Source organism: Erpetoichthys calabaricus, chromosome 13, assembly GCF_900747795.2.
Source record: "Erpetoichthys calabaricus chromosome 13, fErpCal1.3, whole genome shotgun sequence".
In the NCBI taxonomy this organism is placed as follows: Eukaryota; Metazoa; Chordata; class Cladistia; order Polypteriformes; family Polypteridae; genus Erpetoichthys; species Erpetoichthys calabaricus.
Window position 1 is genome coordinate 110210073 of NC_041406.2, and position 21754 is coordinate 110231826.

The 21754-nt window shown below is 40.4% G+C and overlaps 1 protein-coding gene across 2 annotated transcripts in view; it reads left to right on the forward strand.

Annotated features, from left to right (window-relative positions):
* Positions 1-8268: 8268 nt before the first annotated feature.
* The window catches only part of LOC114663601 (spermatogenesis-associated protein 48), a 69756-nt gene continuing 56270 nt past the window's right edge, over positions 8269-21754 (forward strand). The window contains exons 1-5 of one of the 2 annotated variants that reach the window (XM_028817432.2): positions 8269-8750; positions 15519-15619; positions 16169-16245; positions 20639-20777; positions 21251-21318. In XM_028817432.2, the coding sequence (XP_028673265.1) occupies positions 8327-8750; positions 15519-15619; positions 16169-16245; positions 20639-20777; positions 21251-21318 (809 nt within the window). In that variant the 5' untranslated portion in view covers positions 8269-8326. Of the gene's footprint in view, positions 8751-10745; positions 10989-15518; positions 15620-16168; positions 16246-20638; positions 20778-21250; positions 21319-21754 lie in introns of those variants that run through there. The other variant, XM_051935812.1, reaches the window with a different exon arrangement.

A 21754-nucleotide genomic window follows, 5' to 3' on the forward strand; every position in this document is an offset into this window, starting at 1 on the left:
GTTTCGTGAAGTTAAAAAAAATGTGTACAGTATGTTCCGTTTTCAGTACATGACCTTGAATCTATTGTCTTTAAGGTAAGGAAACAAAAAAAATGTCTGGAGAGTAAGCCGGATGACATGGCAGTACCATTGTTCCATGTTTTGCCAGAGTGGTGTGCCAGAGCATTATCATACAATAGCATCTGCTGCCATGCCAACACAACACTGCAGCTACAGTTGTGCTTGAAAGTTTGTGAACCCTTTAGAATTGTCTATATTTCTGCATAAATATGACCTAAAACATCATCAGATTTTCACTCAAGTCCTATGTCCTACAAATGAGACAAAAATATTATACTTGGTCATTTATTTATTAAGGAAAATGATCGAATATGACATATTTGTGAGTGGCAAAATATGTGAACCTCTAGGATTAGCAGTTAGTTTGAGGTGAAATTTGAGTCAGGTGTTTTCAATCAATGGGATGACAATCAGGTGTGAGTGGACACCCTGTGTTATTTAAAGAACAGGGGTCTATCAAAGTCTGCTCTTCACAACACATGTTTGTGGAAGTGCATCAAGGCACGAACAAAGGAGATTTCTGAGGACCTCAGAAAAAGAGTTGTTGATGCTCATCAGGCTGGAAAAGGTTACAAAACCATCTCTAAAGAGTTTGGACTCCACCAATCCACAGTCAGACAGATTGTGTACAAATGGAGGAAATTCCAGACCATTGTTACCCTCCCCAGGAGTGGTCGACCAACAAAGATCACTCCAAGAGCAAGGCGTGTAATAGTCGGCGAGGTCACAAAGGACCCCGGGGTAACTTCTAAGCAACTGAAGGCCTCTCTCACATTGGCTAATGTTCATGTTCATGAGTCCACCATCAGGAGAACACTGAACAACAATGGTGTGCATGGCAGGGGTTGCAAGGAGAAAGCCACTGCTCTCCAAAAAAAACTGCTGCTCATCTACAGTGTGCTGAAGATCACATGGACAAACCAGAAGGCTATTGGAAGAATGTTTTGTGGACGGATGAGACCAAAATAAAACTTTTTTGGTTTAATTGAAAAACGTTATGTTTGGAGAAAGGAAAACACTGCATTCCAGCATAAGAACCTTATCCCATCTGCGAAACATGGTGGTGGTAGTATCATGGTTTGGGCCTGTTTTGCTGCATCTGGGCCAGGATGGCTTGCCTTCATTGATGGAACAATAAATTCTGAATTATATCAGAGAATTCTAAAGGAAAATGTCAGGACATCTGTCCATGAACTGAATCTCAAGAGAAAGTGGGTCATGCAGCAAGACAACGACCCTAAGCACACAAGTCATTCTACCAAAGAATGGTTAAAGAAGAATAAAGCTAATGTTTTGGAATGGCCAAGTCAAAGTCCTGACCTTAATCCAATCGAAATGTTATGGAAGGACCTGAAATGAGCAGTTAATGTGAGGAAACCCACCAACATCCCAGAGCTGAAGCTGGTCTGTATGGAGGAATGGGCTAAAATTCCTCCAAGCCGGTGTGCAGGACTGATCAACAGTTACCGGAAATGTTTAGTTGCAGTTATTGCTGCAATGGGGAGTCACACCAGATACTGAAAGCAAAGGTTCACATACTTTTGCTACTCACAAAAATGTAATATTCGATCATTTTCCTTAATAAATAAATGACCAAGTAAAATATTTTTGTCTCATTTGTTTAACTGGTTTCTCTTTATCTACTTTTAGGACTTGAGTGAAAATCTGATGATGTTTTAGGTCATATTTATACAGAAATATAGAAAATTCTAAAGGGTTCACAAACGTTCAAGCACAACTGTAAGTGTTTGGTCACTGTGGGCATATCGTAATGTGTAGTGTTTCAGTTTCAAAATTACTGAGAAATTGGCAAAATCTTATGTTCCCTCTGTTGGCTTTGATGTTTTGCCACATCGAAGGACGTCTACATCCGGTTACTATTCAAAGAGTGGATACTTTGGGGTCCACATCAATGACAGGCTCAACTAGCCACTTAACGGAGACAAAATATATGAGAAAGGGTAGAGTAGGCTCTTTTTCTATAGGAGACTGCATTTCTTTATTATGGATTGTGAGTGCCTTGGTAGATGCACTGGCGTCCGAATGGATGGAAGGTAGTTCCTTGCCAGGAAAATAAGATACAATGGAAGGACAGGGGTGGACTGGCATCCTGTCCAGAAGGAAAGCATGCTCTGAAAGACAAAAGCTACATTTCCATCTTGGGATAAATAAAGTAATTTCTATCTATCTATCTATCTATCTATCTATCTATCTATCTATCTATCTATCTATCTATCTATCTATCTATCTATCTATCTATCTATCTATCTATCTATCTATCTATCTATCTTTTGCAGGATAAGAACGGCATCCCAGCTGGGGAGAAATATGGTTTATTACCCTGGACGGGAAGCTAGAACATAACACTGGGTGGATTGGCGAGAAAATAACTTTGTGCGCGGCCGGTATAAAATAATAGGATGGACTAACAAAAGCTGAGTGTCACGGCTGTTCCTTTCCCCATACGCCAGGTGGCAGTGGTCGTCACATGAGAACCCAGTCGGGGCACCCGAAGGGGTGCTTGGGATATGGAGTCCAGTAGTGCAGCCCTGTCGGGGTCCTTACGTTCCAATAGAGGGTGCTGTCAGGGGAGTACCTCCTTACTTTCATTATGGCCTAGAAGTGTTTCCTGGAAGACGCGGTTTGGTCATTGAAGCATTCCAGGGTAAGGCATAAAAGGAAGCCTGCTGGCACACATGGAGGAGTCAGAGTTGGAAGGCAGTGGGCAAAACACTCTGCCTAGGAGAGAAGGAGGAAGAATTTTGTGATATATTTTAGTTTGTGGCTCATAACTAGAGTTATTAATTGTGTTTAAATGGTTCTGGTGTTGAATAAAAACCCTTTATTTTATTCATATGACGTGTGGTGCTCTACCGTGTCTGTAGTTTGGAGCTCTTTGCTGCCCCCTTGTGGTCACAATAGCTATCATGACACTCTGTCATGTCAACTGGAAGAATGTTTCATGGTGTGATGATATCAACACTAAGCTTTTTTGTCTAAACACCAAGTTTGAGCACTACACTTAATCAAAAAAATGAAGATGGTTCCCTGCAGCAGGTCGTGGAGGAGCTGTGAGTGTAAAAGGCCAAATGAATGCACCAAATTCCAGGGAAAGTCAGGAAGAAAATTTGATGCACTCTTCAGGAAACCTACTTCTTAGGAGAATATTTGTTTCCTAGCAAGACAACTCCAAGCATAAAGCCAAAGCTACACAGGAATGTCTTAAAAACAACAATGTTAATGTCCTGGAGTGGCCGAGTCAGAGTTCAAACCTCAATCCAAGCAAGAATGTGTGGCAGGAATTGAAAAAGTCTGCTCACTTATGATCATATGTAGCCCGATAGGGCTTGAGCCATTTTGTAAAGTGGCTGTGCAGATCTGAAGGAGACCTGGCCACATAGACTCAAGCCTGTCATGGCTTCCAAAGGTGCAGAAACTGACTTGAATACTTGTGCAATCAATTAGTTTGTGTTTTATATTCATAATTTAAACAAAACTATGCAGATTTCTTTTTTCACTTTCTCATTAAAGTGTTGATTAGTCACTGTTATTCAATATTATATAACAATAAAATGTGAAGACCTTGAAGGGAGTGAATACTTGTTGTAGGCACTGTAAACATATTGCTTGTGAAGTCTGTAGACCTGAAAGTATATGCACTATCATGGTGCATTGTTAATCTATGTCTCTTTTTTTTGATAAATGTCAGGATTGACCCTTTGAAACCGTCTGGCTCAGCTTACCTGTATCATGTACAGGAACTGTATGTCAATGTATTCATTCTTAGTATTTATTGATATAACACTTGAAATGTACTTCATAAAAATTTTATTTTGCATTGGTTCCATGTGTGGTGAACGGCCGAGACACCCCTTTGTCACTGGATCCGGGGGAGCAGCCATGGGAGCCACACTACGTTCCTCTGAACCTTTGTTGGCAGCCCCCCTGGGTTGCGTTGGGGCCACTTTCTTGGAACACCGGAGCTCATCCTGGTTGGGCTCCATGGCCTCCACCACGGGGAGCTGCATAGTGCTGCACGGCTTAATGAGCCTGTCTGGGCGGGAGCAGCCACACCCAGAAGTGCAGCTGGAAGCAGGTCAAAAAGCACCTGCAGCACTTCCAGGTGGGCTATAAGAGGAGCCTGCAGCCAGTACTCGAGGAGCCAGAGTCGGGAGGAGGGAGACAAAGCTTGACGAAGAGGAGTAGTGGCAGAAAAGGAAGAGCATTGTGTTTTTGTTTGAGGGACTGTGTTGTGCCTGTGGGGATGGCGAAGGTGTTGCAAACAGGCGAAGAAATTACAACAAAACATTTATTTGTTTTATCAGTGTGCCTCCCGCATCCATCTGTGCCAGGTCAGGTGCCAATATAGCGCTTTTCTGTTACACATGATATACTGTATATTTCACTCACAGTATTAATATTGCTGGTTTAATAAACTTAATCAAACCTCAATATGTTAACATTACTAATGTTTCAATTAAATTAGCCTTGCTTAAGACATATCTTTCAGTTTGATGAAGGAAAAGACAGACAAGTTTTACATCAAACATTACAAATGATGCATTTGAAAGTAAGTTTTATTGTAAGGGTTAATTTATGTGCATAGACTCTGCAATCAAAATATTGATTATGTTATGCAGTTTTCTAATTACTAAGAAAAAGTCGTTATATTGGTAAGATCTTGATCATGTTAAACTGCATGTCAGACAGCAGTTTGTGAACGTGTGTTTGTATTCATGTCACTTAACACATAAGCCACTAATTAGAATCAGAAGTTAATTCCAACGTAATATCATTCTTTATGACATGAAGGGGCATTATGACCTCAGAACCCTTAGATGGGGTCCAAACAATGCTTCAGCCCAGACACAATCCACCCTTGTTGAAGCAGCTATTTTCAAGTTAGATTTAATTAAACTCTACATGAGGGCTCTCATTTATTTTTCTGCCCTAAAGACCATTGAATCCTGGTTATGTAGATTGCCCCATCTAACTGGGCATGTGTTTGAGTTGGTTGGATGTGTTTAGTCCTCATTTATTATATACTGCTAAAATAAATTAAAGGAAAACGTTTTAATCTGAGTATAGCATCAAGTCAATGAAACTTCTGGAATATTGATCTGGTCAGTTAAGTAGCAGAAGGGGTTGTTGTTGTTGGTGTTAATGAAATTAGCAACAGGTGCACTAGAGGGGCAACAATGAGACAACACCCAGAACAGAACTGGTTTAACAGGTGGAGGCCACTGGCATTTTTCCCTTCTAATCTTTTCTGACTGTTATTTCACTAGTTTTGCATTTGGCTATGATCAGGGTCACTACTGGTAGCATGAGGCGATACCTGGACCATATAGAGGTAGCACAGGTAGTCCAACTTCTCCAGGATGGCACATACAGTTAGGTCCATAAATATTTGGACAGAGACAACTTTTTTCTAATTTTGGTTCTGTACATTACCACAATGAATTTTAAATGAAACAACTCAGATGCAGTTGAAGTGCAGACTGCCAGCTTTAATTCAGTGGGGTGAACAAAACGATTGCACAAAAATGTAAGGCAACTAAAGCATTTTTTTAACACAATCCCTTCATTTCAGGGGCTCAAAAGTAATTGGACACTCGACTCAAAGGCTATTTCATGTGCAGGTGCGGGCAAGTCTGTCATTATGTCATTATCAATTAAGCAGATAAAAGGCCTGGAGTTGATCTGAGGTGTGGTGCTTGTATATGGAAGATTTTGCTGTGAACAGACAACATGGCTGCCAGTGGCACTGGGACACTAGTATTTATTGATGATGTGACACAGGACAGAAGCAGCCGAATGAATTCTGAGGTGTTCAGAGACATACTGTCTGCTCAAATCCAGCTGAATGCAGTCAAATTGATTGGGTGGCGTTTCATGATACAGATGGACAATGACCCAAAACATACAGCCAAAGCAACCCAAGAGTTTATTAAAGCAAAGAAGTGGAAAATTCTTGAATGGCCAAGTCAGTTACCTGATCCTAACCCAATTGAGCATGCATTTCACTTGTTGAAGACTAAACTTCAGACAGAAAGGCCCACAAACAAACAGCAACTGAAAGCTGCTGCAGTAAAGGCCTGGCAGAGCATTAAAAAGGAGGAAACCCAGCATTTGGTGATGTCCATGAGTTCAAGACTTCAGGCTGTCATTGCCAGCAAAGGGTTTTCAACCAAGTATTAGAAATGAATATTTTATTTCCAGTTATTTAATTTGTCAAATTACTTTTGAGCCCCTGAAATGAAGGGATTGTGTTAAAAAATGCTTTAGTTGCCTCACATTTTTATGCAATCGTTTTGTTCACCCCTCTGAATTAAAGCTGAAAGTCTGCACTTCAACTGCATCTAAGTTATTTCATTTAAAATTCCAGAAGACAGGCAGCTACTCTAGGAGAGCTGGACAGGGCCGTAGAAGGTCCTTAACCCATCAGCAGGACCGTTATCTGCTCCTTTGGGCAAGGAGGAACAGGATGAGCACTGCCAGAGCCCTACAAAACGACCTCCAGCAGACCACTGGTGTGACTGTCTCTGACCAAACAAACAGAAACAGACTTCATGAGGATGGCCTGAGTGCCCAAAGTTATCTAGTGGGCCATGTGCTCACTGCCTGGCATCCTCAAGCTCAATTGGCATTTGCCATAGAATACTAGAATTGACAGGTCCACCACTGGCACCCTGTGCGTTTCACAGATGAGAGCAGCTTCACCCTGAGCACATGTGACAGATGTGAAAGCGTCTGGAGAAGCCGTGGAGAATGTTATGCTGCCTGTAACATTGTTCAGCTTGACCGGTTTGGTGGTGGGTCAGTGATGGTCTGATGAGGCATATCCATGGAGGGATGCACATACCTCTACAGGATAGACAACGGAACCTTGACTGCCATTAGGTATCAGGATTAAATCCTTGGACCCAATGTCAGACCCTATGCTGGTGCAGTGGGTCCTTGGTTCCTCCTGGTGCACGACAATGCTCGGCCTCATGTGGCGAAAGTATGCAGGCAGTTCCTGGAGGATGAAGGAATTGATACCATTGACTGGCTCCCACGCTTGTCTGAACTAAATCCAATAGAACACCTCTGGGACATTATGTTTCGGTCCATCCGATGCCACCAGGTTGCACCTCAGACTGTCCAGGAGCTTAGTGATGCCCTGGTCCAGATCTGGGAGGAGATCCCTCAGGACACCATCTGTTGTCTCATTAGGAGCATAGCCTGATGTTGTCAGGCATGCATACAAGCATGTGGGGTCCATACAAACTACTGAGTACAATTTAGATTTGCTGCAATGAAATTTCAGCAAAAGGGATTAGCTTGCTGCATCATTTTTTAACTTTGGTTTTTAGGGTGTCTTTGAATTCTGCCCTCTGTAGGTTGATACTTTTCATTTCCATCAAACAATGTGGCATCCTTTCATTCCTAACACATTTTCCAGTCCATATCAGTATAGATATCCAGCATGATTTTTTTTTCCCATTGAGATCTGATGTGGGCGACACGGTGGAGCAGTGGGTAGTGCTGCTGTCTCACAGTTGGGAGACTTGGGGACCTCCCTGCGTGGAGTTTGCATGGTTTCCTCTGGGTGCTCCAGTTTCCTCCCACAGTCCAAAGACAATCTGGTTAGGTGGATTGGCGATTCTAAATTGGCCCTAGTGTGTGTCCTGCGGTGGGTTGGCACCCTGCCTGGAATTGGTTCCTGTGTTGGCTGGGAATGGCTCCAGCAGACCCCCATGACCCTGTGTTCGGATTCAGCAGGATGGGTAATGGATGGATGGATCTGATGTGTTTTCAAAATGTTCCTTTCATTTTTTTCAGCATGTTATTAGCACACCTTCAATGCTGTTTTGACAGACTCATTGTTCAGGCATCAACAAATCAGATAATGCCAGATTAAAAAACTGTAATGAAATAACCAACACTAAGGTTTGTATTCCTGAAACGCAAGGAAACTAAAGTAATAAAACAGGCGTGTCTGGTACTATAAGTACATAAACAAAATGAATACGCATAGGCCTATATATGGATTCCGCCGTGACAGTCTTTGATTGTGGCAAGTGCAGATTCAGGCGGCCTGCCCAGTATCAAAGCCATCAAGTCTGCATTTCAAAAATTGTCCCGTCGACCTGCTCTGAACTTCTGTGTATAGGCGAGCTTGTCGCCTTGGTAACCGCTCGCGCGAAAATGTATCCAGGGGCAACAGAGGACGCTGTCCTGGGCTGCAGCTCGCCGGCGCTAAAACTGTGACTCGTGGAAGATGAGAGCTCAGGACGGATTCTCGCCGCGTCTCAATTCAAGGGGGATTCTGCCTTTAAGGAAGGGGCCGGAAGACCGACACGACTTTGCTAGCTTTGAAGAGAGGGACAGTGCCGCTTTCAACAGATTTAACCCTTTTGCTTCCGCCCCTTCCAGCCGGTGCACTTTGGCCCCCTTGAGAGACGACGTGCCGCTGACCGACCCCTGCTGTGGTTGGCTGAGTGCGGCCACTTTAGCCGAACGGCGACTGCAAGCGGGAAGTGGACCGGAGGAAGGAGAAGGAATATCAGCTCCGGCGACAGTTGGTGCTGTCCCTCTTCTGCCGAGTGATGTTACGCTTCACAGATTTGCAGCCACGGATGATGAGAACAGAGGGTGGAATTCAAGAGCGGTGTCAGAAGCCTCGGTCAGAGCTCGGCTGGGAGGTGAAGGCTTCGCCACTGATTAGCTTATTCTTTAAAGGCGCTTTTCATTGTCACAAAGGCGAGACGACAGGTTTACTGTTGGTTCAAAATTAGGACGTTTTAAGTAAGAGTGAGTGTGTGTGTGAAGGTTCCGTGCGAGCATTCAGGGTCTATGTCTGGCGTGTATTAAACCCCACGAGTTAATAGAAGCGGACTGAGAAAATTGGATAGGAGCACTAATGGAGGAAGAAATAATTTAGGAAACTGAAACAGCACACTTCACGCACCGTCAAATCGATGAATCAGCTGTAATGAAAAGTTCTTAAGAATAAAAGTTGAACAGATAAGTGCGACACAGAAGCAACTTAAAAACATCTCTTCTATTATTCGGTTGGTTAAAATTGCGATCTAGGTCATATGTGAAATTAGAACATAGCGTCAATGAAGTTTAATGTAAGAAAACCATGACTATGTTCAAATGGAAGACAAAAGAAAAAAGAAGCCAAATGCAGTAACGAATTCAAACTATCCATTTGATTATTTACTGGGTTGTTTCGTGTTCAGAATGAGTCAAGTTTTGGGCATTTTGTACAGCATAGGTGTCATCAGGTCTGCTTGGAAGCAACGGACGCAAGTGTGGAGGTGGTTCGGCACAGGCTGCGCTCATTTACATTGAGTTTTCCTCCCACATCTCACAGACGTGCACTTTAAAATGGACAACAAGTTAGAGGGAGTGAAAATGTGTGTTCATTAGTACTTCGTAATGGACTAGTATCAGTCCAATGTTGAATCATGCCTTGCTTTTGATATTGTTTGGATAGTCACCAGTTCACTTCCATTGTGAATGAGAATAAGCTTATTCAAAAAAATGGATGGAGAAACAAATGGACTTTGGTCAATGAGAGGAAAGCGAAGAATGTGCGTAACACCCACTGACACCACTCCAGGCAGGAATTGGTGTCCTTCCTTCACTGTTACTGATGTTAGTGTTTTAATAAATGTTATCATACTTATGGTGGTGTAGTGGTAGCACTGCTGCCTTGCATGATGAAGACTGGGATTCAAGTCCCAAGTGCTCCATGTGTGGGATTTGCATGTTCTCTCCATGTCCACATGATTGTACTCCAGGTGCTCAGGCTTCCTCCCACAGTCCAAGGTTATGCAGGTTAGGTGAACTGGCAATGCTAAATTGGACCCCAATACGTGTGTGTATGTTGACCCTGCGATGAGCTGACACCCTGTTCAGGTATTGTATCTGCCTTGTGCCTGATGTTCGCTGATGTAGGCTCCAGCTTCCCTGTGGCCGTGCTCTAGATAGACAGGTTTAGGAAATGGATGGATGGACTGCTACAATTAAATAAATGTATATATAACCTTCACTTACTGCAAACAGAAACATGTTCACCTCATTCATTCATTATTTTGGCAAATTAAAAGACCATCTTGAGTGCATGGATAGTATTTTATAATAATTTTAGTTACACAAATAAAATAACATACACAGCATCATTTTATTAAATAAAATAAAAATAATGAAAACATCACTGTGCATTTATTTAATTATGTTTTATTCAGTGAATACTTTATTTCATTCCAACTACTAGCACAAAAGATACTGTTTAACGTAACTTTCAAACAAAATTATAGCATGCATTTATGTCAGTGGGCGGCACGGTGGCGCAGTGGGTAGCGCTGATGCCTCGCAGTTGGAAGACCTGGGGACCTGGGTTCGCTTTCCGGGTCCTCCCTGCGTGGAGTTTGCATGTTCTCCCCGTGTCTGCATGGGTTTCCTCCAGGCACTCCGGTTTCCTCCCAAAGACATGCAGGTTAGGTGGATTGGCGATTCTAAATTGGCCTTGGTTTGTGTTTGTGTGTGTCCTGTGGTGGGTTGGCACCCTGCCCGGGATTGGTTCGTTGGCTGGGATTGGCTCCCCGTGACCCTGTGTTCAGATTCAGCAGGTTGGACAATGGATGGATTTATGTCGGTGAGCTGTCACACGTTTTCTGCATTGTTAGATTACTAGCATTAGTACAGAAACTGGAAAATAAACAAATGGTGTGAAGTAAGTGAAGACACTTCAACTAAGGCCAACCCAGTAAACAATAATTAGCAACTTCAAATATTATCAAATGGATGTACTGTAGCAGATGAAGACTTTCTTTCTAGAAGAGCTTTTGCTTTGAAAAGACAAATGCAGTGTGAGAAGCAATCTGTTTTCATATTGTTAAAGTATTTACTTTATCTTCAGGGCTATAAAGGTAAGAGCTTTTTCAGGATTCATTCTGATAGAACACAATTTTCAAATCACCATATTCAAATAACACACCTCCAGAGCCCTAGGGTTTAAACTGCAGGTCAAGTTACTCTCTGTAGAGTTTGCATGTCCTCCTCAGGCCTGTGTAGGTTTTCTTCCAGCTATATCTGGTTTCCTCCCCCATGCCAATAGATGTCAGTGTTAGGTTAATTAACAACTCCTAAATATACTAATATGAATGTATGTGGTTGTAGCCATGACAGTGCCTATCCAGGGCTGGTTTCTTCCTTGCCCCAGGCAGCAGTCACCACAACTCGAAACTTGAGACATCAGGGTGAATGTGGCATGTCAATTCATGGATGTAAGTGTGCTGTAGTTGGATTTGATACAGCAGGATTGATGTAAAGACATGAACGGTGGTATATAAAGATGTTGTACATAGTTAATAAGTTAAGCAAATTAAACAATGAAAGTCAGGTAGATATTAAAGTAGGTATAGTCAGAGGCAGATATAAAAGGAGCTGCATAAAGAGATGACAGGCGGTAAAGAAGTTAGTCAAATTAGACAGGGAGCTGTATGAATAGAAAATACTGTAGGTTTTCATAATTTTAATTTCAATAGATTACTTTTTTAGGGTGGCACAGTGGTAGCGCTGCTGCCTCACAGTAAGGAGACCTGGGTTCGCTTCCCGGGTCTTCCCTGCGTGGAGTTTGTACGTTCTCCCCGTGTCTGCATGAGTTTCCTCTGGGTGCTCCAGTTTCCTCCCACAGTCCAAAGACATACAGGTTAGGTGAATTGGTGAACCTAAATTGTCCCTAGTGTGTGTGCCCTGTGGTGGGCTGGCACCCCACCTGGAATTTGTTCCTGCCCTGTGCTGGCTGGGAGTGGCTCCAGCAGACCCCTGTGACCCTGTGTTAAGATATAATGGATGGATGGATAGATTACTTTTTAATTTAGATTCTAAACAATACATATGCTATATGGTTTTCAACACATCACATATGGTTTAGTTGATACTTGATTACAAAATCCTATGAACTTGTCAGTCTTATGCCCTTCTGTTTAGTTCTGTTTGGTCTTCAGGCAAGATGACACCCCTTAGAGAAGGATCAGTGTAAATGTTTCAAGAGGAAGGTTAGATTTCACTTTAATCACTTCTGTTTGATGTGTTGTTTTGGTCGGGCTTGCCAGTAAGAATTTCACTGCACTCTCTGCTAATGGTGCCAATATTGTTTTCTGTCTCTCACTGTGTATTACCTGTATTTCTTCAAATTGTCAAATGGTCTTAATTTCAGGTGATGTGCTGAAGAAGCTAACTCCTCATATTCCTCACTGACTTTTATTCAATTTCAAATCTTGCTGTCTAGTCTGAAACTCCAGAACACATTGCTCCCACTCAGCTCACTAAGCGTCTGTTATAACTGCTTCAATCTTTTTGAATTTGTGACAGCTTATACAGTTAATAGTGTCCTTTGCCTTATAGCTGACTATATCTCCTGGACTTACTATAACATGATCCTACTTGATGTTTTCTTCTACAGTCAAAATGGAGTCTGTTCTGTTTGCTTATAAATGAGACTCTCTGTAGTTTCCCTCTCATGGTGGCCCTCAAAATGTTATGCTTGGTCCACATTTCGTCAGTGTTGACATGTTTCTATTGGAATATCTGGTTCATTAATTTAATATTTAAAAATACTCACATATGAATAACATCTAGCTCTACAGTATACATAAGTGGGTCACAAATTTGAAATCACCCAAAAAATGTTATGTTTTTGATTGAAATTGATACTTTTTATGAAGGTATCATTAAACTGATTTAAAAATATAGCCATGGCTTTACTAATGTTGCCAGTTATTAATTTATGAAATGAGAAATTTATAATTTATCATTCACATATTACTGCCCTGTTTTCAGCAACCATTAGTGTCCTAATGGTGAACTCTGTCAGCTCATCCATTTTTTTCATGTTTAAACACTAATTGGTTATCAGAAAAACCTTTGCAATTGTGTTAGTACAGCTGAAACCTGCTATTCTATTTAATAAAGCAAGTCAGTTGTCATATAGCCAGGGCCGCCTTAACGCATGGGCACACTGGGCAGTTGCCTGGGCTCCCACGAGCATATGGGCCCCATGCTAATCGATGTATGTTGTGTAGGTAGGGGCCCCAGTGCATCGCTTTGTCTGGGGGCCTATAATGCTGTTAAGACGGCCCTGCATATGGCTAAGACATTACTAGTGTTTGTAATGTCTGTTACTGCTTGAAATGACAGGTTTTTAATTTATCATTCACATATGATAGTTAAGTCCCATTATCAGCAGGCATTCATTCAATGTCCTAATTGTCGTAGCCTATTCTAAATTAGTTGTGTATAAATATAAATGTGTTGTTAGAGAAACCTTTGTGGTTGCATTAACACTGCTGAAATGTGTATTTCCATTACTTGAGTTGCAAGGTACTAGCATTCCCAAAATTCGATTCTGCATTCAAAAACGATCAAAACAAAACAGGACTCAAACAGTCTGTTGTTGTTCTGCAAAATGAAGGTTATTCCATTAGAAATATTGTCAAGAAATTCAAGACTTCATACAAAAGTGTCTAGTACTTGGTAGTCTGTTGCATGGAATAACCATTAGTCTGGAAAATGACATGTTTCTTTAGAAAGCTGTTTTCTGCCATTTCTGAACCTAGAAATATTTTTTATTGATATTAATTAAAAGCAAATAACATTCCAAGTCAAACTTAACAAACCAGAATTCAACTTAAGGAATGCCAGTGCCATACAACCCAAGAGAAGACAAGTGACTTACTTTATTGAAAAGAATGACAGTTTCCAGCTGTACCAACACAATTACAGAGGTTACTCTAATAACCAACTAACTTTTGAACATGATTAATTACAGACAAGCTAAATGAGATCACCATCAGTACCATAGATGTACTCTGTCACAACTTTGTCACCTCTTGATTAGACTACTCCAGTTCTCTTTTCCACAATCTTCCTGTCTAAAACATTTTCAAACTGCACAACATGCAAAACATCCAACCAAATGCAATGTGCATGTCACCCCTCACCTGGATCAACTATATTGGTTTCCTGTGCATTATCAACTTTCTTGGGAAAATCTACTCCTAATTTACAAAGCTGTACATTTCAATAGTCCTGCACAGCTGCTATCATTGCCAGTCCCTATAGAAAATTGTACACTTAAAATTGGTAATCTCTATGTATTAGAAAAGTATTATAAGCACATGAGAAAAGTAGACACTCTATTTTACTAAGCATTAGAATGTAAGAGTTAGGATTAAAAAGACTTATGCTTACATATGTATTGGGTGGAATGGTGGCTCTGAGGCTAAGGATCTGTGCTGGCATCCAGAAGGTTGCTGGTTCGAATTTCCATCACTGCCAAAAGAGATCCTACTCTGCTGGGCCCTTGAGCAAGGCCCTTAACCTGTAATTGCTCCAGGGGCGCTGTACAATGGCTGAACCTGCGCTCTGACCCCAAGGGGTATGCGAAAACTAACAAATTCCTAATACAAGAAATTGTATAAGGCGAAATAAAGAACAAAAATATATATGTTTATTATTCTGTATGAGCTACAAACCACCAATAGTTTATAAAGCCAAAAGTTTGACGTGCAGGAGAGCTGGAGAAAGATGGGCCCCACGCTTAGAGAGAGAATGTGAACTCTTTGGCTGTAAATTATAGTAGCAAGTAAGAATAGACCTTATCAAACAGATAAGATAGACAGAGCAGGGGTTTGACAGCCCCTGACTAGGAATTATTGGTGGAATCAATTAGAGGCAGGACTAGAGCAATGGAATGCTAGGAGTCAGATGAGGATGAATAATGACTTGTGTGATAAGAATTGTAATAAATGAAAGAGTTGTTTTCAGTTGTTTGCTCTTTGTTCCATCTTACATGTGTCTGTATGCGTGCCATACAATAAAGCTTAATTCTGTTGTCTGTTCTGAAGTCTCCGAGTTGCCTTCATTGGGGCTGAGGACCCCGTGCTGCTAATCTGCTTCAACATCCCACATCAACTTATCGTGATGCCTGCCTTGTGGAAATTCATCACTTTCTTTATTTGTGTGCTTCCCTCACTCTTTCTGCGAGACTCCATTAACATTCAGACTGAGCCTGAAAATTCACATTGTTCCTTCCATTTTAAATGGGCTATCCCATGTGTTCACTTTATTCTCTGACTCAGTTCCAATTCTGGCTCTAGTGTGTTTTCTACCAGCTTGTGTTTTTACTCTACTCTCAACTGAATTTTACTTTTGTACAACTCAACTTTTGCTTTTTTTGTTTTAATTTTACCATGTCTTTTATTATCTTATATCGCTCTGTGTTGTCATGCTGGTTTAAGATGTGTTCTTGTATGCTTTGTAATATGATGATATACAGTATGTTGTGAAAAACACTATATAAAATTAAGTCTGATTGATTGATACAAAAAAGAGCTGTTCACAAACATAATACCATTAGTCTTGAAATAAATCAATGTCCTGTTTATTTCTGCCAGGTTGGACAAGCCCAGTGAGAGTGTTCCCAGTGCCTCCCCGATCTCCCTGCACACTTTCAAGCAGCAAGTTCTTTTTTACCGACTCTCAGCCAGCTACAGAGGTAAAGCAGACTGATTTACTTATTTAGAATCATAACAGACACGAATGACTTCTGGTGACATGCATGCAGCCCATTAGCTCTTGGCCACTCAAAAAAAGATGCACTGTGGAGTAGAAAAGTAAAAAAATAATAATAAAATAATGTTGTTTTGTTATTAGAAGCCTCGGGGAACTAAATGTTATCACACTGGTGATTATTTTGTGAAAATGTAGTTACTAAGTCAGATGATGTCCGTATTTTATTGTAGACTATGGGGCGTCTTTATTATTTCATTCTACACTCTTTTGTTATATGCTAATGTACCTGTCAAGCCAATTTAAATCACTGGAATCAAAAGGAAGGCTGGTAAAATTGCTTTGAAATGAATGTCTTTTAATACCTCAGTAATTACAATGAAAGCCTTGCCTGCCTTGGACAGTCACCTGCCAGCCCACAGTGTGGGCTTATAGTACTAAATGGCAAGTAAGAGTTACGCAGCACTTCTTTTATAATGTAGATTTGTGCAAGTGTAAAATCAATACATGTTACATGCTCATTCTTATGTTATAGGCTTTGAAAGATTCTTCTTTGAATGCCTGCCGGGATAACCTCGCTAAGAGATACATCTATACCTCAGCCACTCAGAGGTAGGTGACACAGACTGTAGCAGTCATTTCAGTGCTTGCAGGGGAAATCATGTCTAGTGGACACTGGGAAAAAAGTCCCTCTGCACTTTGGTAATTCACTGGAATGGTCAAGTAAAGAGTGGCAAGTAATTTTCTAGCAGCACAGCCTATATACCTGCAGTGTGGTGTAGTGGCTAAGACGTCGATCCTTAAGCATATGGCAGCCAATTCAGTTACCACTGCTGACTCCCTATAAGACCCTGAGTATGTCACACAACATGCCAGAGCTCCAAATGTAAATCATACATGTCACCAGTTGTGCTGTGGCTCTGGTGCTCACTAAGCAAAAATGCTATAAAAAGTAACAGTTGGTGTTTGTAGCTTGTGTGATTAAATTGTGTCATTCTGAAGGGTGTTTTGTTTCATTTTTAAATTTACTGAATTGTTAAAATTTTAGTTCGGGGGTCGATTTGTTTCGAACCTAGTTTCGTTAAACTTGACTTGCTTGTATGGAATGTTATTTGATTTTAATAAAATTAATAAAATGTTAAAAATAAAAATTGGTTTACATTTGGCCAAAAAACATACATAACAACATTAAAAATTATTAATAAAATTTCAGATATATGCCAATCCTATTAAAAAAATAAGCTTCAGTAGCAGTGGTTCACGCTAGTTGTCAGTAATAGGAACAGAGTTGTCACCCATGATTTTCTGTAATACTGTAACAGAAAAAATCGGTAAGCTTATATTTTTTCAGAATCTAATTCATATTATAAGAGGACTGAGATTTCATACTTACCAAGTACTGTATCTGTACTAGTAACAACATTATGTTCTGATGTAAACAAATTCATACAGTTATTTTACTCTGAATAATTTTGTAAATTTAAACAAGTAATAAAAGAAGACTGTCCCGGTTACTAGATCTTATCACAGCATTCTGGAGCAGTACCAAGGACAGTGTTCTCCATCATCATCATCATCATCATCATCATAGCACAAGATTGTATTTCATTTGACAATTAAAGAGAGTAAAATTAAAGAATTCAGCCATCATGCACATTTGGTGTTCTCACTCCTTTAAATCTGGCAAATGGTATAGAACCATCATGCTGTGGGGCTGTGTGGCTAGTTCTTGTTAAAATCGAGGGTTGGATGAATTCAACCCAGTATCAACAAATTCTTCAGGATAATGTTAAAGCATCAGTCACAAAGTTGAAGTTACGCAGGGGTTGGATATTCCAACAAGACAATGACCCAAAACACAGGTCAAAATCTACAAAGGCATTCATGCAGAATGAGAAGTACAATGTTCTAGAATGGCCATCACAGTCCCCTGACTTGAATATCATCGAAAATTTATGGGATCATTTGAAGCAGGCTGTCCATGCTCGGCAGCCATCAAATTTAACTGAACTGGAGAGATTTCGTATGGAAGAATAGGGGCTTCACTCACCAACCCCTGTGTTTGTTTAATCAGATATACGTTTTTAAAAGCTTTTTTTTTTCTTCTTTGGAATCATTGCTTTAACTGTTGTGGGACCACAGAATCTCATAGCATATGGTCCATAATTGTGTAAGTGCTGTATTCTGCCCTCCATCAATCGGACCTAACAGTGACTTAAAACAAAAAAGGCTTCAACTTGGCTGGGACGCTACAATACTTTCGAATTTTACTGCTTTCATATTCTGTACCTTTCTCTGCATGTTTATCGCGCCATTGTTTGTTTGAGTCTTTATAATTCCACTGCTTTCATAATCTTTTATCTGCCTTTTTTCTCTCCCAAAGGTCTCTTTTCTCCGCGCTACTCTTTCTTCTTTGCTGAGAGCACAGGATCTGTGTGTGCTACCACTGGCTGTGCTCTTATTTGATAAGAAGGGCATGTCTTTCAAGAATCTCATGTTCCACGTCCCCGCAAGACGGCCCTGGGACAATCTCTTGCACCAAGTCTCATGTTTACGGTCCCCGCGAGATGCTCTGTGGCCAGTCTTTTTTGTCTTGCGTGTCTTTTAAATGTCTTCCAAGAACTTCCAAGAAGATCACGTATCGTCGCACTGGAAATTTCCTTTCCAGGATTTTTTTTAAATATATATATATATATATATATATATATATATATATACAAACACACACACACACACATATATATTAACAAAAATGCAAATATGCTATGCTTACACATAAAAATGTGATAAAGTACATATAACCAAATACTTGTTCATACATATATATATATATACATATATAAATATATATATATATATATATGTATATATATTTTGTAACAAAGGCGCTATATAGGCGCCCGACCCGGCACAGAAGGACACAGAGGCACGTATAAAACAAGGACTTTTATTTTTCTCTTCACCTGTGGGCGCTCGTCTTCCCCGTGACCCACAGGCAATACAGAGTCCCAAAAAGCACTCTTTTCCACACAACAATAATCCTTCCTTTTACCACCACTCCTCCGCAAGCGTTGTCTCCTTCCTCCCAACTATGGCTCCCTGAGTGGTGGTGGCTGGCCCTTTTTATAACCCACCCAGAAGCATTCCAGGTGCTTGACCACCTGGTCCTAATTGCACTTCCGGGTGGGGCTGAAGATTCGACCAGCCAGGCTGCAGACTCCATGCAGCACCCCCTAGCGGCCATCCGAGTCCCCAACCAGGCTGTGGAGGACTCCATCTCCCATGGAGCCATGCGCTAGGTTGGGGAATCATCGTCCGCCAGGGAGGCTGCCACCAAGCGTCCCAGGGGAGGTATTGAACTGTCCATGGCTGCTCCCCCAGAACAGATGCAGCAGGGGCGTGCCTGCCAGCCATGGGACCCGGCTGTCCATTACAATATATATATATATATATATATATATATATATATATATATATATTTATATATATATATATATATACATACATATTTATTTATTTATTTATATATGAATGCTTTTTCTGGAGCACCTATGGTGAGGTTTCCCTGGAAGACATTTGCATTTTTGTGAAATGGAGAACCTTGGAAGCAAAGCAGCTGTTTAAAGAAAACAGAGATCAATGTGCTGTGATTGGAAAAAAATCACTATCTCTGGTTCTACCTTATCACTTTTTTAATGAAAGGTTCTTCAGACTCCAGCAATATATGAGAAATGTATTTGATAAAAGGCACCTTTGGAGCACCCCTACAAGGTATGTTAGTCTTGTACATAATCATGGGTGGGCTGAGAAACCCTTTGTTAGACATAGCTTTTATAGTGTATGAATATACAAAAGCATATTTAGCATACTGCTGTTAATCTAATATGAACAGGTCCATATTTAGGACATGAGATCATCCTGTATTAGGTTACATAGAGAGATACATGATACTTCATTCCAAGTCAGGAGTGACCTTGAGGACTGCACGCTAGAATGAACTCATCCTACTTAAAGCAGTTAGGCAAAAGGCAATATAACTGAAAAAACTTAACAGACTAAAAATATTATGTTAAGGTTTTCTGTTACAGCTGTATTATAACAGGGACACTCTTAGGCCTGTAGCCTGGTGAAGTCTGAACATTTTGTGTCCTTCATATCTTTCAAGGAATTCCTTTGTTACTAAGCTACTATATTTAAAATGAGATGTGTCCTACTGATTTGAGGGGACATGCAGAAGAGAACATGATGGTGCTTTTGTGTAAAGTGAGGACAGTGTTTTAAAAGTGTCACTCGTAGCCTCTAGCTTGGTGAAAAGTGAATGTGTTCGGTCAAAAGGTCCTTTATGATATTCATGTGGTCAAAACGTGTTTGTTGTCCGTGTTGATTTGATTTTCTTGCAGAGTATCCACATGTATAAACAATAAAAAATCAAATACAGTGGAAAATACTAATGAAGGGCTGGCTTTATATAGCTAGTCTCCCCAAGTGCATCTATTAAAACTGTACAATGGTTAGAGAAACAGGTTTTAATTAATCAAAACTTTTAGTATTTTGTTCAAAAGTCCTTGGAAACTGCTGATTTGTAGCCATTGAATAGTAGAAGAGACAATATATGGGATAAAGAGACCAAAGGTGAAGTCCGTGGCGTGAAGCATGCAGTGAAATGGCCACGATGGCTAATGCTTTTTTTAAATGTGTAAAACATTAACTGACACCCAACTTCACAAGGGAAAAGACAAGAAGTGCCTCTGTCAAAGCCTGTACAAATCTTCACCTTCTGTATACTCAGTCATATTGTCTCAGAACTCAAAGGAGTAAGCATAATTATGTCAGTGTATCCACAATAGGAATGAGAAAATTAGAACAGCTGAACAATGCATTGTGTCAAGAATAGTAGTAATATTATTAAGAAGAGATATGCTATTATTTTTATTCATTTGCACATCTTATAAGTCTGATATAGGCCAGTGTTATAAAATTCTTTGTAATGATTCTTTAAATTTAGGAGCTATGAGGATGTACCCTGGGAGTCAAAGCTACCCCAGAAGATTAACCCTCCTGACACAACGCTGGAAGTGATGGCAGATCCCATTAGCCAGTGTTTTACTTTAAGGAGATATGAAGCCGAACCTGAAGTGTGGCAGGTCAGTTAGTAGGTTTATTTATTTATTTATTCATTTATTTATTTAAATGTTCCTCTTACTATAATTGATAAATGGTGCAACCTCATTACCTCTGTGACATTTTAACAACTCCTTATTATCTATAGTGATTGTCTAATTAACTGAAAAATAAGCCATATTTCTGCTATATATGTGCATTATATGATTTTAACATTTTTTCATATTACTAAAATGTTGTTATGTATATGAGAACCGAGATGGCCGAATTCTGTATAGAAGAATTCAGTGGGAAATTTAGCTATAGAGTGCACTTCACCAGACGGCCATTGGAGGGCAGACTTTCCATATCGCTTAACTGCTTGTATTGAGTAGAGATAAACGCAAGAATGTAAATTAAATTAATATTTACGTGCAGACTTGTTTTATATAAATAAAGATAACGATATACTCCACCTGCAGTTGTGGGTTTTGTAATGGTTTTGCTGTCTCCACAGAGTATTGGCAGCGCATGGGACAGAATGCAACTGAGGACACCGAACACCGTCAGAAAACCAATCACATTGTGAGTTTCTCATTTTTGCGCGATCAGATTTTTTGGCCTGTATAAGTTTTCATTTGCCGAAGTTTAAGCAGAGTAATATAATACTGCGTTTTATGGTGCCATGTCATTTCACTCAGTGTTTTTGGCGTTGACTCCTGGTTTCTTTTGTGGAACTGTAAAAGTTACCGAGGATCGGGCTGTGATAGGCGCTGGTTGAACTGATGTCTGTATGAGGAATCTTACATGCAAATCTTTCTCTTTAAATCCATTTTATAAACTCTGTAAAAAAAGCGAGTGTGTAGTGGGCGTTTATTAACGGCAATACATTGTTATTTTCTTCCACGCGTTGGCATTTGGCATTGTTTTGGCACCCAGGGCTTGACAGTGGCTTTCTTGTCTGGTTTTTAAATGTCTCTGTGCTTCAGTCCTTGTGATTTTCTAAAGGCTAACTGATTAT